The sequence below is a fragment of the Seriola lalandi genome, unplaced genomic scaffold, assembly GCF_002814215.2.
Source record: "Seriola lalandi dorsalis isolate HSWRI2012SDOR001 ecotype SW California unplaced genomic scaffold, Sedor1 jcf7180002054671, whole genome shotgun sequence".
Classification (NCBI taxonomy): domain Eukaryota; kingdom Metazoa; phylum Chordata; class Actinopteri; order Carangiformes; family Carangidae; genus Seriola; species Seriola lalandi.
This window is the reverse complement of record NW_019525224.1, coordinates 1,428,176-1,444,061: the sequence shown is the minus strand read 5'-3', so window position 1 is coordinate 1,444,061 and position 15,886 is coordinate 1,428,176. Positions and strand designations below refer to the sequence as shown.

Sequence of the window (15,886 nt, the reverse complement as noted above, 5' to 3'; positions counted from 1 at the left end):
CCCCCCCCCCCCCCGTCTGTTTCTGGAAAAGATGTCCGTCTCATTTCCCCTCCTCCAATTTACTGGAATAACAGAGTCATCACCATGATTAAAAAAAACTGTCTAACTGTCTTCTCTTGTATTGTAGTAGATACATACCACAAGCTCTTGTTACAACTATTCTATTCTGTTCTATTCTATTTTATTCACTTCTATTCTATTCTATTCTATTCTATTCCCTTTTCCAGTGCAGCTCTCCAGTGAGCGCTGACCTGAGCTCTTCTCTGGTTAGAGTGGTTAAATATAAACCTATTGTCAGCCTCTCCTGGGGAAACAAGTGAGACAGAGAAAGACGGGGGTGGGAGGGGTCCAGGGGTATGAGGAATGGACTAAAGGGTTAAACGGGCAAGTTGGAGGAGGCAGAAACTTATTGTCCTCCTTAATAGGTTCAAATGGACTAATACAATTTAGCATTTCACCAAGACAGTAAGTTGGACTGTTTTAGCCAAATTCCAGGTAATGTTAGTTTTGCAACTGTAAAACCGAAAGCTTTCACTAACACTGTCGTGCTGTCAGCAGATTACCAAGATACTAATATCATGCAAGAACCCCCTGTAACATTGTCCCACCACATTAAAAATACATATTTGACTGAATCACTGTCCTCCTACATTGGCTCAGACACTGATTCGGTTTTCAAGATAAGGCATAAGGAAACTTGAGTGTCTGACCTGTTTGTGACCTGAATGTGCAGGTTTTTTTTATTTTTATTTTTTTAATTTTAAGGCACATTACTAACCCACTTAGATCTAGAAATCTGCTGTCACTACGACTGAGCAAGACACACAGTCGTTCACGTCTTTCTGTCTGTGAAGGACCTTGAAGAAAAATGCATGACGTGAAACAAACTGCTTTTGCTTCTGGCTCGAAATGCATATAAGTGCAGTGCGACATGAAAAAAAAGCCACCAGTTATTTTCCATGTAAATCCACACACCTGCAGTAACCATGCTGCAACAGCATGCATCAGTGTCCTATTTTTACGCAGCAGAATATCAGACTTGGTCAGACTTCCTTTTTTTTTTTTTTTGTGCGCGACACATCCACCACTGTGGACTTTGACCACTGCTCTTGTCAGGTGATAGCACCTCTTCTTCTGTGGTTTTGTAGATGTCATAATAGACATGGTCAAACTCATTGTTATAGATAGACAGAAGATTACCTGGTTGGATCTGTATAATCCACAAACAGTGTTAAAAAGACATTGTTTAACAAGCTGTATCAAATGTAGCTGGTTCGTTTGTCTCTTCAGGTGAGGAATCAAATGAAATAAAACACAAAAGACATCAATCCAAATTTACTTTACAAGCTATACGTTATAATTAACATTCTGTTTAGTCCTTGTCATCAGTCCTGCTGCTGCAGCAGCAAGGTAGGTTGAACTAAGCACGTCATGTCCTGCAAAACCAAACAATGTTAAGATGGTTTTTCCCTGGAAAGCACCAGGGTTTTTAGATCATCATATGTAAAAGCTTCTGATTATTTTATCAATTTCAGTTTCAGTTGTAGATCCAGTTCAAGAGTAGCTTTTAATTGCATTTTGATATAGCACAATTCATGAAGGGCAGATTAATTGACCCAGCCAGATCATAGAGTGTCCTTACACTTTTCCAGCTTTCATAAGGTTTCATTTTCAATGCTGTAATTATCGGCCACTCTATTATATTTTGGTATTGGCTTTTCTGCTTCCAGTTTGCCCTGATTTGTCAGGATAAAAGGATGAAAGTGAAGGAGAAGGAGAGGAATGCAATGACAGACAGAGGTGAAGGCTGAGAGCTTGGAAAGAAAGGAAGGGGTGGAAATGGGACTCAAGTGGGCAGAGCAATGAGCAGGTGGGTGAATAGAGGTGTGAGTGAGAGGTGATGAGAAATGAGAGGAGAGATACAAGGAGGAGGGGTGCCAAGAGCACCCACATCCCTGTAGAGAAGAATAATCTCTAGCTGGCTTTGACAAATGCTATGTCTCTTACCAGGTGATTATTCTACAAGCTAAAATGATCCTACATGCTCAAGATGGAAAGACACATGGTGCCAGAAATGTCACCAATAAATTTATATGCCATTATCTGGTAAAGGGAACGATTTTCCGCCAATTTAAGAGGCTATTATGTCAGAAGCAGAAGCACATCTTTCTTGCATAGTAAGGAGTGGCACTACTTAACATCATAGGAAGAAATGTTCACACAGCAGTTCCTAGATGGTTCAACAACGCTGACAAATATCAAATCTATAAAATCCAGATTAGGCTAAATGTCATAAATCTTAAGTCCTTAAGTCTTTTAGGGAGTGAAATGTCCTTGTAATAAGTAAAGGAAAACCACATCAAAAGTCCAATTTAATTCATTGTTTTCTTTGATTGAACTAATTAATTTGTTTCCCTTTTTGTATATTTTCTGCAGCCACAAAAGTGCTCCCATTAATACTGTATGTAGGCGTGTTAATAGTGCGACATTGTCAGGATTTTATTTTTGATACCTGACTGAATGATTAATTGAAAAAAGATTAGATTTATAGATAATGAAAATAGTTATTTAGCCAGTGTATAACATTTTAGTAAAACATTAAACGTGCTGATCTTATCGTTCTTATACATGATTCTAAGTGATTGTTGATGTTACTCAATATGAATCTTGCTTATGATGCAAGATAATCTATATTTTATTGTCATTTATTGATTTTTTTTTTTTTAAATGGTCTTTTTTCCTCAAAGCATTAAAACATTTTCATGTTTGACCAAACCAGTTTAGACAAGGTCATGCCACTGAGGTCTATTATGCAGTTAAATGACCTCAGTGCACTTTTTCATTCAGTTTTGTCTCCATCTGGCATTATACCAAATCTAGTAACAAAGATAAAACCAAAAACATTTCCATTTCATCAGTTTCATGATTGTAAAGGATTCGTATTGATGTTTCTGCATGTAGAGGAGAGACAATTCGATCATGTTCCCTCCTGTATACTCCAGTTCTTACATAAGTACCACTTACTCACTTGACAGCACAGATCTTGTGTATAAGATAAGTAGTTTTATTATCAGTTGAACAAGATGTGAATAATTACCATGTTCATACAACAAGGCCAGAACAGTGCGGAGTATGTATGCAGCGGCAGCCATCTTGAGTTGACATCAAAATGGAGGCTATGATGACTGCTGTCTCATAGCAAAGTGGTATGTGTGAAAAGCATCGACACTGCTCTGGCCTGTCTATACATCTGGATAAAAATGGCGACCATATGTTTGACTAATCCTGACAGTGCATGAGACTGCACATGTCCGAGAAGGGCAAAGAAAATAGGATGGAAAATTGAGACGCTGCTTCTGTCTCCCGTAGAGCAAATGATGGTGCGCCTGCTAAATCTGTCCCTCTAGAACTTGCTGCAGTTTATCGCTGTTTCATTTTGTCCTCACCAGTTGAACTAATATCTCCTGCTTTCTCTCTCTCTCTGTTCCTGTCTCTTCTCCCTCTTTGTTTGTCACTGTGTTACTCTGTATCAACCCCTCTCTCTGTCTGTCTCTCTGTCTGTCTCTCTGTCTGTCTGCCTCTGCCTCGTCCACAGGGCTTCTTGAAGAATGAGAGGGACAACGCCCTCCTGTCAGCCATTGAGGAGTCTCGCCGCAGGGTCAGTATTTTGTCTCATGACGAAAAAGAGATACAGATGGATTACAGAATCTAAATCCTGCGGTGTAGGGACACGGCTCAAATACAGAGAGGCCTGCGAAGCCCACATATTAATATTATTCCCATTATTTTTCATTCTTTACCGTGATAATGTTTGAATTTTAGAGGACAAGATACAGTAATTAGACTCTAGTCACATACAGTGTTGTGTGACTCACATTCAGATTAGCATTGTAGTACGCATGAACATTAGCACATCACAATATAGGAACACTTAAAAACCAAATTTGTAGTAATTTCTGCGTGCTGTGATCTCAAAGTCCTTCTGGTGTGAACCTTTAGGGAATAGTTTTGAAATGGCTTCCCTGATGTGCAGAGCTAATAGGCCCTGTGTTTAATTAGCTGCTGTTCCCATTATCTCTCTCCGCTCCCTGAGAGAGGAAAAAGGACTTGTGTGCATGAGTGGAAAAACCAAATGCACTGAAGATTTAAAAGAAAGTGGATGTTAAATGTTCCTACAGATTTCTCTCCGACTGCTGTAGCGTTTACATCAAAGAAAAATAACCAATTTAGTCCAAGTTGTCCAGTGTCACAGCAACCATATGAAATGAGTATGATCTCATTTAAATTTAAAGCCTTTTTATCACTGTCAGTCGTAAATGTTTAAGGCCGATGCCACTATAACATCGTATAATGATATATCAGCCAATACATGACATGTATGTACTGACCAGGACATTTTACTGTTGAAAGATAAACTTATCGGTGCTCTCTGGTGGACAAACTATGTATGTAGTGAAAACACTTTCTAAATCACCTCTAAATTTTATATCTTTTTTGGATGTTAAATATCTTTTGACCTATTCTAGCTTTTTCATCTCAGAAATATTTAAAGCTTTGACATCCAGGCAGTGACCAAGTTAACCCAGTAAATGGTGGCTTTAGTCTAGATCTCTGTCTCCCTGAGCTGGAGATTCAATTATCTCACGTTCCCATTATCTCACTTAGAGTCTCTGTGGAGAGTTAAAATAGGCTGCAGTGTGTCCTGGTGGAGTAGTGCAATCTTCACTGAGGTCTGCTGCTAAATCTAGTGTGTGTGTGTGTGTGTGTGTGTGTGTGTGTGTGCGCGTGTGCGTGTGTGTATGTGTGTGTGTGTGTGTGTGTGTGTGTCATGGTAGGCCCAATTAACATCAATAGGTCACACAATGTTTCACTTGTTAGTATTTATTCACTGTAGAACTTGAGCAAATTAAAATCACCACAAAAATTTAGGCACATCTCAAGACACTGGTAAATAGGTGCATTAATTCATCACATGATATTTAGCATGTGAGGCAAGGTATTATGTTATACATAATATATGTTATACATATATGGACAAGAGTTTGTTTATGGCAACACACCACTAAACTGTCTTTTTCTGTCATTTACATACCTGCTGCCTCAAAATGACTGTTGTCATTTGCAAACACACAAAATGTAGGGATGCCCTTGAACTTGCGCACTGTAATGCACTGAGTGTGATCGGGGACCTGTTTCCCACCCTCATCTGTTTCAGACGTTCCTGTTGGCTGAGGAGTATCATCGTGAGTCCATGCTGGTCCAGTGGGAGCAGGTGAAGCAGAGAGTCCTGCACACGTTACTCGGAGCAGGAGAAGACGCACTGGACTTCAGTCAAGATGTGGAGGTATACAGGACACATGACGCAGAGCTGCTTTAGGAGGAAGAACCTCAGTTACAGGGGACAAAACCAAAGGAGTCTGCTAAACACCTCAGAGGACAAGAGCTAGTTTAGATTTTGTAGAATACTTGCTGCAGGGATTTTTGGAGGCTAAACCCCCTGCTCAAGGCAACATAGCTTCTGTTGTTGGGAAGATACTTCATCAATAAGTTAGCTAATTTGAGGTTCTAGAATTTACTGCCTCTTGGACGCAGCCCTGCACAAACCCCGCCTCTGTTTAACAAGATATGCCATGAAAAATGAATATGTTTTCTAAGAGAAAATGGCAGGTCCACCACTGTCGCTCTTTAATAATGAAGCGGGCAGAAGAAATGTTCTCCCTGAGTAAAGTAAAAGTCTTCCGTCCTGTGTATCATCCTGTGGGAACATATGACAGCATGTGTTGGACAACAGGCAGGGAGACACTGTTGTCCGTCTGTCTGAGCTGGAAAGATTTTGTAAATGCAGAATATGCAGCATGAAGAAAAGAAGATTAATATTTCATTTCACTTAGAGGCTAATTGATAATGTCACATTAGGCACAACTGACAGTGTCACTGATGTTTTCTAATTGTATTTAACTTGCCACTTGCTTGTGTGCAGTGTGTCTGTTAAGTCATCTGTGGCATCTGTCTGTTATAGCCCAGCTTTGTGAGTGAAGTGACAGCTCCAGGAAGGAGTGCGTTGGACAGCGTGGAGGTGGCCTATGGACGACAGGTGAGTCACCTTCGGTCTAATCATTTTGAAGTTCATCAAAACTCCAAGGCAGGGACAGGAAATATCAGCAAACATTATTAAATTTAGTGTGGACAGTATTTATATTTGATGGAGAATACTAGAATACCACTGGGGGGCGTCAACGTCAGAAATATCCACTGATTTATTGGTCAGTTCCTGTTACAAACTGTTACAAAAATCAGGGTTTTTTTTATTATTTTGTTCAAAATAATCATCGGTTCCAAAATTTGGAAATTAAGGGAAGAAACTGCCATAGTTAATATAGTAAAAGAGATGATATATCTGGTCGTGACAGCTTCCTGTTCATCTCTGAAATTAATTTGCTGCACAACACTCAGATGTTTTCAAAATAAAATCCACTTGAATTGTATTTAAAGTGAATTAAACACAGATGTTTCGTACTGTTTGTAATGCCTAGTTTGATTGTTGAGTTAAAATGGGGTCACAGCAAGCCAGGAAATAGCAGATCAAACATATTGATTGATTGGGTGTTAGAGGGGCAATTTTCTCTCTCACTCACTGTGTCTCTAGGTCTCTCCACCATTGCTCCCTCCTCATCGTCCTGTCTGACCTTCTCTTTTCGCTCTCAGTGTCTCTGATCTTCTATATGACGCAGTACTTTAAATGTTTTTTCCTCTGACCATGTGTCGACACATCGCATGCGGAGTCATTTGCCTGGTTTTCGTTATCCTCTTTGATGACCTTTTAAACATTTTGATCCTTTTCTTCTTGTTCTTTGTTGTGAACCATTTCACTCGATGGTCGTAGCATTTGCTTTTACTCGTGAGCCCGATGATGGAGTTGTGGGCAGATTTCAAAATTTTCTTTCACATTAGCTTGCAAATGTGGAAACGAACTCTGAAAATTTTGGGAGCTACTGTAATCAACAACCTTTTTTATTTTTTCTCTTTCTCCTCTTTTATCACCGCCCATGCCTCCCTCAGATCTACATTTTCAATGAGAAGATAGTAAATGGTCACATTCAGCCTAATCTGGGAGACTTGTGTGCTTCTGTAGCAGAGAGCCTGGATGACAAGGTAAGAACATTGACTGTCACATCAACATAAGATTAACTATCATTTTCAGATGAAGCAATTTTGCGTTCTGCAGAAAATATAGGTTACTGTCACTCCATGTGTCTTCTCTGTGCGCGTACCTGTGCCCTTCCCGCTCTCCTCATCTCAGAACGTATCAGACATGTGGCTGATGGTGAAGCAGATGACGGATGTGCTGCTGGTTCCAGCTAAAGACACGCTCAAGAGTCGCACTTCAGTTGAAATGCAAATGGCCTTTGTACATCAGGCGCTCAACTTCCTTGAGAACAGGTAACAGTGCTCGGGTTTTTCTTTGTTTTCATCGAGTCTAAAGTCCAGTAGTTGGTGGATATAAAGTAGTCTAAAATTAAGCTAAACTCCAGCATGGCGATGAACTCGATATATGTGTGTGTGTGTGTGTGTCTCTTCCCTCACAGTTACAAAAACTACACCATGGTGACAGTATTTGGGAACCTCCATCAGGCCCAATTAGGAGGGGTGCCAGGAACGTACCAACTAGTCCGCAGTTTCCTCAACATTAAACTACCAGGACCCCTGCCAGGCATGCAGGTAGCACACACACACACATGCACACACACACACACTTTTGAATGCTTTTGGGTAAATAAAAGCATCACCTGCACCACACAGACTGCTACTTGCTAAAGCTGAAATGCGACCAAATTTGCCAGCTGTCAAGCTCTTTGGTAAACCTGCCAGTTGTAACCCACTAAGACTGAATTTGAGAATATATAACTGCCAAATATCAAAATCCTAATCTGGAATAAATAATATCCTGGCTGGCTGATATATATGACCATGACTTGATTCATTTATCAGAAAAATATCTAAGATGAAACATTTTCTTCAAGCATTCATCTACAAAAACAGCGTAGTTTGTTAAGTCAGCCACTGCTTTCATAGTGTAGTTACCAACAGCGCCCAGAACACATTCAGCCTACACTGGTTTATTTTTGATTGATGAGAAGTGGCAGTGTTTTGACCATAGGGTCATGTGGTTTACCAAAGTATAGTTGCTTGCATTTCCAAAGGCAACAGTAAGAATTACAGGGTGCTCACTGTTATGAAGTAGTAAACTACAGGTGAATGCAAAGTGCTCTAGAAGTTATACTGGTGAACTGTAGACAATTTAGAAGCCTCAGGGCTTCATTCGCAAACACTTGCAACGAGCCAAGGACAGAGTTAAAATGTCTTCCTATTACAGTAAAGGCCTGAAGTAAGCCCAGAGGCTTCCCTTTGTCCATAGTTGCTTCCTGCTGAACCCCTGTGGAGGCCAGTTACTGCACAAATGATGTAACTAACATGATAATCCTGGTCATGCCCTGTTTGCAACTAAAAGTGACATTTATGCTGAGAAACTAAGAATGTATGTGCATGCAACAGGATGGGGAGATAGAGGGCCACCCAGTGTGGGCCGTGATCTACTACTGTCTGCGTTGTGGAGACCTGAATGCAGCCATGCAGGTGGTGAACAGAGTGCAACATCAGCTGGGAGACTTCAAGACCTGGTTCCAGGAGTACATGAACAGCCCCGACAGACGGTGAAAACAGTTTTTATGTTGTGATGTCTATATAGGTCAAGGAATTTCAAATTGTATTTAAATCTCTTCCTTCTCCTCCCATCTTATTTCGTCTCCTCTCTTCAGCCTTTCCCCAACTTCAGAGAACAAGCTTCGTCTCCACTACCGCAGAGTGCTGAGGAACAGCGCTGACCCCTACAAGAGAGCCGTCTACTGCCTGATTGGAAAATGTGACATCAGTGATAACCATGGAGAGGTGGCAGACAAGACTGAAGACTACCTCTGGCTAAAGGTACAGTATACTAAAACCTTAAAAACATAGTTTGTTCCAAAGCATCACTGCTGGCTGCTTAGTGTAGGTCATCTAGATAGATAGTTAAATAGATACTTTATTCACCCCCTTGGGGAAATTCAAATGTCCAGCAGCTTGCACATATATGCAGTTTAGTTTAGATTAAACCCACTGTCGCACTTCTTTTTTTTGTTTTTAGTAAAGCAAGCCTTCTTTGAGCCAAAGTTTACATAGTGTGTACCGTGTTTTGTCCTTGCAGTTGAACCAGGTGTGTTTTGATGATGACGGCAGCAGCTCTCCTCAGGACAGACTGACCCTGCCACAGCTACAGAAACAGCTGCTGGAGGACTACGGTATGTAACTGCTTCCATCTCGTTTCCCTACTGTAAATTCTCACTTGAGAAATTTCCTCAACAGAGAAACACAGGAGTCTCCTGGATAATTTAACAGCACTTAAGCAAACGGCTATGAATATTTCAGCTTTGTTTCTGAAAAAACATCTTATTTTTTCTTCAGTTTGGTTTGTAGGACAGCTCTAAATACTACAGAACCCATGAGCCTCAGCAGCTGTTGCTATGGACAACAAGCCAGTCAGAGTGACTCAGAGCTGTAGCAAATTCAGAGCGCTTTGGCATAGTACACAGGAACAAAAGTTCATGAGTTTGAGGAAAACAGAGCGGGAATTTGTTTGTGAACTGATTTTAAAGTGTGAAATGTAGAAATAGCTTCACAGTTGCTCATCTTTTCTTCTTATGATTCAGCTGGGTGCTACGGCTGCCAGTCACCTGCTGCCTCCCACTTTGTCTCTCTGTAGGCCTTCTGAAATACCTTCAGTGAAGTAGAAGGAAACAGCTGTAGGTGAAACTCATGTGGGACTGAGATTGGATAAAAAAAAAAATTAATCATAAGAATTCAGTTTGCTTGAAACAAACTAGGACGGACAATGTGTCATCTGACCACACCTCTCTCTGAGAGCTCAGTGTCCTTGATGTTCCAACACAATGAATATTACAAGACAGGACAAGGGGCACACTTTTGAAAAGTCCCTCCTTGAAGGTATTCATGGTGCTGCACACAAGGAAGGTGATGGAAGTAGTTGTGTGAGAGGCTGAGTGATCATTACGTTTCGAAAACTTAAAAATTTCTTGTACCTAATGTCACGAATGCAAATACAGAGTAAACATGTCGTTCTCGCAACATCTCCTAACAGCCATTTGAATGACAGAAAACTCAAGTGAAGCATGAGCTTGTCAGACTTTGACCTTGATTCTGCACCTCACTTCATTTCAAAATAAAGCTACCCACTTAAACCACTCCGAACACATACAAAAGGAGAGCATGAGGGCATTAGGCCTTCTCTCCCACAGATTCAGAAAGCACAGTTTTCTCCCGTGGGTGCTGTCTTCTCCACAGGCCGATCCTGCTCCGTTCAGATAAGACAGCACTCCTCTCTCTCCGTAGCCCTCACCCTCTCCCAAGTCCCCTCTCCCAATTCCCTTTGCTCAGTGGGAAATACAGCCTGAAGCCTCATTCTGTTTTCTCCCTGCTGCGCAGCTCCCTCAGTTGTCTGGCACTATGTCCCTCGCTGTCCTCCATCTTGCTTCACAGCAGGATGTAAAGCCCAAAGCCTCTCTTTATTTCTCTTACATACTGCCAATGCTCCGCAGCCTCGTCTGTTCTCCGCCTCTCTGTACCTCATTTGCTGCATCTCGGTCTTTTCCTTTTATTCTTTATCCCTATTTTTCCTCACACCTGCACCACTGATTTCCCTCCTTCCTCCCACTGATTTTCGGCCTCTTTCACATGTTGTCCCCCTCGCATGCGCATTTGTTCTTTCTCATTTCTAGTTTGTGCACTCTGCTGCAACACCCCCTCACTCCCTCACTCTTATCTCTCCTCCTTCGTCCTTTTTCCTCTCTTCAGTGCTCTCTCCCTCTCTCTCTTCTTCTCTCATACGCTCTCGTTTTTTGAACTAAAGTGCTGTAAGTCTGAGATAAGGCTATAAAATGGCTGACATGGTCCACCCTGTTCTGCTACCCAAAGTTTCAGCCAGCGAGAGGATTAAGAATTTATAATTAAAAAGTAAACTTGATGACTAAGTACCTGCACTAGACAAAATGTTTTCAAAATAATTCTTACATGTTAGTTGCAGTAGAAACTATCAAAATTTGACATGTTATGTCTTGACAAAGTTAAACTGGTGCCATTAGGTGGCGGTTACACTTCAGTGCTTTGTGACACTAATCTTAGGTGCTCACCTTGAAACTGTAGTAATTGTATAGAGCAACAACAACAAGCTTAACAAAGGCAAGTCAAATCAATTTTATTTATATATCCCTATTTCACAAATCAAAAAATGCACTTAATACCTTTTTGAGTCTGGGCAGACATGGACATGAACTGCATGTTTAAGTAATACAGAAATACTTTATTTTATTTTTTATTAAAGGGTTTCCCGCGACATTTCTTTCTGTCACTTCTTTTGTCCAACAGGGGAGTCCCATTTCTCCGCAAGCCAGCAGCCTTTCCTGTATTTCCAGGTGTTGTTCCTGACGGCTCAGTTCGAGGCGGCGGTGGCTTTCTTGTTTCGTGTCGAGAGACTGCGGAGTCACGCCGTGCACATGGCGTTGGTCCTGTACGAGCTACGGCTGCTGCTTAAGTCGTCCGGCCAAAGCGCTCAGTTGTGTGAGTGTAATCACCTGCATTTTGGAAGGTAGTGAAGACACTTGAGGAAAACAATTTGAAAACACAATTGTGTTCACCTGTTCTGTGTGTAGTGAGTCAGGAGCCTGGGGATCCTCCCATGGTGCGCCGCCTCAACTTTATCCGCCTGCTCATGCTTTACACTCGCAAGTTTGAGTCCACTGATCCACGGGAAGCCCTGCAGTACTTCTACTTCTTACGGTAAATAATCCCACACTCTCACTCTCACAAGCACTTCCTTCTCGGTGATTCTTTTATTTTATTTTTCACCCCATATTATACAGATAGTTGGTGAAGGGAGAGGCAATAATATGATAAACATTATCAGCCAGATTCAGTTATTGCTTCTATTAAATGATAATTACTTTAATTCCTGCTTGTAATTCACACTGTATGTGTCTTTCCGCAGCAATGAGAAGGACAGCCAGGGAGAAAACATGTTCATGCGCTGCGTCAGTGAGCTTGTTATCGAGAGTCGAGAGGTGAGTGACCCACGTTTACACCAACGCCCTCTGGAGAAGATGCCTATACAGTCTTTTAACCCCTGTGAGCACAGTTAACACAGCTTCAGCTAATACCAAGTGCCCACTAGATGACAGTTGCACCCCAGCAAAGAGCTATTATAGAGCGTTGGTTCTTTTAAGAGGGTCACAGTATTTCCATGTAATTGCTCTACTGTGTTTCTGGACTCATCCGATACATCGGACGTGTGCAGTTATTACATCATCATCATCATTTCATCAACATCAGGATGTAGATTACATAAATTAATCACAGGTGTCATGTGGTGAAACAACATTAAGTGGGCTGTGGCTTAAAACAAAACTAGATGGTGAATGAGACTTTATGTAAAACCACAACTGAAAGAATTTCATTTATATCTATTTGCAAACAAATCGAGTAAAATTACCAATTTTGAACGGACATAGAAATGTGGCCAAAATACTGCTACACTTTATACACCTACTGGTAATGAATGTATTGACACTGTTTTTGTACTAGCTGGACTTAGACCATCATTAAACATAGGTTGAGCAAGATGTTTTGTTCTTTATCTTTGTAAATATAAGTGGACAAAATGTAGGTTTGGAAAAACCTTTCAGTTTTAATGCAATACAGTAAAACGTCACCACAGACGTCACTCTCCAAAATGACCACAGAGTTGAACCTAAACCTCTTTTTTTTTTCAAAAGTAACTGACTTTGATAAATAAATAACAACGATGTATAAATTTCAGGGCTTGGTTTGCATTTTATTCTACTGGTGTACCTACAGTATTTCCCGGTTGTCGCAGTGTAAACTTTACATGTTTCTGATATAGTTGTTTTGACTTTGTCTCTTTTACAGTTTGACATGCTGCTGGGAAGATTAGAGAAGGACGGCAGCAGGAAGGTAGGCAGGTTATGCCTTTGGTCGCTCTAAGTCCTCCTCCCATCTCTCCTGTGGTTATTGTGTTTCTATCGCTTGCATTTACCTCTCACCTGCTCTTTAGTCATGTATTTCTCTCGCTCTATTGTTGCTTCACATTTCTCCTCCGTCACTCCCATCTTCACTCTATTTGACGGCTTCAGTCAGTCAGACGTGGTCAGAAATCTTCCCTGTTGTTCAACATGCCTCCCACATGTTTCGACATTTCCCCATTTAGCAGTGCTCTGTTACACCGTCATGGATCAAAAAGCTGTTCACAAAGCCTCATTGTCGCCTCTGCTTCCAAAGTTTTTGACATTTCTCACAGTGTTTGCTGAACTCTGTAAGATGTGATATTTCCCCCCCTCATATTCAAATCGCTGCATGTTTCATCCCACCCACATGACAGGCACACCGTGCGGAGTCTGACATTGTTAAAGTCTTGTGAATACTCTTCAGTCGAGGGTTGTTCTACAGTGCGTCAACTACAGAACTCATGGGATGTTAAATTGTGACTGCAGTGTTGGTTTATGATGCTGTATATACATAGACTTTTAAAGGAGGATGGTATTTCACAGTATATGACTGTAAGACTGTTACATACAAGATGCCGAATGGCAGTTTGTTGAGCTACGCTGGGTGGCTGCTGAAGTGTTAGTCAGCTTGTCACATGCACTTGTTATAATCAAAACACTTTCTTCACCATGAACCGGCTCACAGGCATTTAATTCTGACTAAGGCTAACAGGTCCCCATTTTAGACTGTTAAAATTTCTCTTCTTTGTTCAAATCAAACCAGTCCACTGATCCTCTGCTCTAGCATCAGAAGTAGAACAGTATTCTCTGTAGTATTCTCAGGCTCACTCTGATCTCCCTTCCTCCTCTCTTTAGCCTGGAGTCATAGATAAGTTTGCCGGGGACACCAGAGCTATCATCAGTAAAGTGGCTCTAGAGGCAGAGAACAAGGGCTTGTTTGAGGAGGCAGTCAGACTCTTCGAGCTGGCCAAGGTGAGCAGATCCTTTTCTTAGTGACCTTTGCATCCACATGCTGCGCCACAATATTTGCGAAGAACTGCTGTTGAATCCATTCACTGTTTACTTTCACCTCCCCGGTCCTTTTTCTCTTTTTGTTTGTGTCTGTGTAGAACCCGGATAAGGTGCTGGAGTTGATGAACAGACTGTTGAGTCCGGTCATTGCCCAGGTCAGCGCTCCTCAGTCCAACAAGGAGAGGCTAAAAAACACTGCAGTGGCCATTGCTGAGAGGTAACAACACATGCACTGTGGACTAGTCTGAATCAAGTCAAGAGCATCCTGTAAATGCATAAACCTTGAATGGTTTTTCTCTTGCCGCTGCAGGAATCGTTCTCAAGGCATAGCAGGAGAGAAGTCAGTCGATAGTACTTTCTACCTGCTCTTAGACCTGATGACATTCTTTGATGAGTACCACGCAGGTCACGTCGACAGAGCCTATGACGTGAGTACAGCTGTGACCGTATAGGGACGGGACAGATGTGAAGAACTGGCCCAAAGTCCCTCTGTTCAGTACATTCATCGTCAGTCATTTCACAGTCATCAGGTTGTAATAAAATGTTGTCATACATCTAGTATGTGATACCCTGATTACTATATTGTAGTGACGATACCGTGTTGAATACATATACAGTTCCTTTGTTAATGTTGTCTGTCTCTGTTTCTCTGTCAGGTGATGGAGCGTCTAAAGCTCCTCCCTCTCAGTCAGGACAGTGTAGAGGAGAGAGTGGCTGCTTTCAGGAACTTCAGTGATGAGGTGGGATCGGTTTCCGAACGCTCAAAAAGGCACATTCAGACTCTCTCACGACATGCAACTTCTGTCTTTTTCTCTTTCTTTAAACTTCCTCTGTGTCTCCAGGTGAGGCACAACCTGTCCGAGGTGCTGTTGGCCACCATGAACATCCTGTTCACCCAGTACAAACGCCTGAAGGGGGCGCCAGCGGGCACACCAGGACGACCACAGAGGACCATAGAGGACAGAGACATGGTGAGAGGCCAGAATCTAGTCCATTTGAAGCGCTTTGAATTTCCTTTTATGTGTGAATTGTGCTTTATTAATCAAGAGTCAAACCAAGACTGGACTTTATGTAGATAAATATTTCCAATCAATCTCTGTTGTGATACACATTTAGAAGTACAGAAGTAGTCTGTTCTTCTAGTGGCAGCATGTTAACGTTTCAAATGTCTTTAAACAGCAACTGCGCAGCCAGGCCAGAGCCCTGATCACCTTTGCTGGTATGATTCCCTACAACATGGCCGGGGACACCAACGCAAGACTGGTGCAGATGGAATTACTGATGAACTGAACGTCAACACACACACACACACACACACTACTGGATACACAATCATACACACACTCATTTGTCTGCCATTTTGTTTTGTATAGGCCACTATATTCATCAGTGTGTTAACAGATACGTCTTTATATCACCCGTTCCTGTCGTCAGTCCTCTGTTTTTGTTCTGTTGTTTTTCCCATTTTGTTGTTTCATATTTGTATCTTTGATGATTTGGAATAAAAAAAGAAGTGTTCTTTCAGTTGCCTTTTTATTTGAAAACACCTTAATTTTTATTTTCATTCAGCCTTTTTCTTTTTTTTTTTAATTCATTTGCCTCATTTTACCTCATGTTTTTACCATAATTGTGGCACACGCAGAGCAGTCAGTCTTTTTAATTGGACACACTATCAGTTCTCAGTTTTATAATGGTTCCAGTACTATTACTTTATCCTGCAGCTATTTAAATTTGTTTTCTCAGTGCTG

At 41.4% G+C, this 15,886-nt stretch overlaps 1 protein-coding gene across 2 annotated transcripts in view; it reads left to right on the top strand.

Moving 5' to 3' along the window:
* nup93 (nucleoporin 93) overlaps nucleotides 1-15,662 on the top strand; it is a 26,768-nt gene extending 11,106 nt beyond the window's left edge. For both annotated transcript variants that reach the window (XM_023421345.2, XM_023421344.2), the window contains exons 4-22: nucleotides 3,596-3,658; nucleotides 5,216-5,344; nucleotides 6,020-6,094; nucleotides 7,060-7,152; nucleotides 7,301-7,440; nucleotides 7,587-7,719; nucleotides 8,554-8,711; nucleotides 8,817-8,982; nucleotides 9,242-9,335; nucleotides 11,476-11,667; nucleotides 11,760-11,886; nucleotides 12,095-12,167; nucleotides 13,033-13,077; nucleotides 13,983-14,099; nucleotides 14,237-14,355; nucleotides 14,449-14,566; nucleotides 14,795-14,878; nucleotides 14,981-15,109; nucleotides 15,318-15,662. In XM_023421345.2, the coding sequence (XP_023277113.1) occupies nucleotides 3,596-3,658; nucleotides 5,216-5,344; nucleotides 6,020-6,094; nucleotides 7,060-7,152; nucleotides 7,301-7,440; nucleotides 7,587-7,719; nucleotides 8,554-8,711; nucleotides 8,817-8,982; nucleotides 9,242-9,335; nucleotides 11,476-11,667; nucleotides 11,760-11,886; nucleotides 12,095-12,167; nucleotides 13,033-13,077; nucleotides 13,983-14,099; nucleotides 14,237-14,355; nucleotides 14,449-14,566; nucleotides 14,795-14,878; nucleotides 14,981-15,109; nucleotides 15,318-15,428 (2,166 nt within the window). In that variant the 3' untranslated portion in view covers nucleotides 15,429-15,662. The remainder of the gene's footprint in view (nucleotides 1-3,595; nucleotides 3,659-5,215; nucleotides 5,345-6,019; nucleotides 6,095-7,059; nucleotides 7,153-7,300; nucleotides 7,441-7,586; nucleotides 7,720-8,553; nucleotides 8,712-8,816; nucleotides 8,983-9,241; nucleotides 9,336-11,475; nucleotides 11,668-11,759; nucleotides 11,887-12,094; nucleotides 12,168-13,032; nucleotides 13,078-13,982; nucleotides 14,100-14,236; nucleotides 14,356-14,448; nucleotides 14,567-14,794; nucleotides 14,879-14,980; nucleotides 15,110-15,317) is intronic.
* The last annotated feature ends 224 nt before the right edge of the window (nucleotides 15,663-15,886 follow it).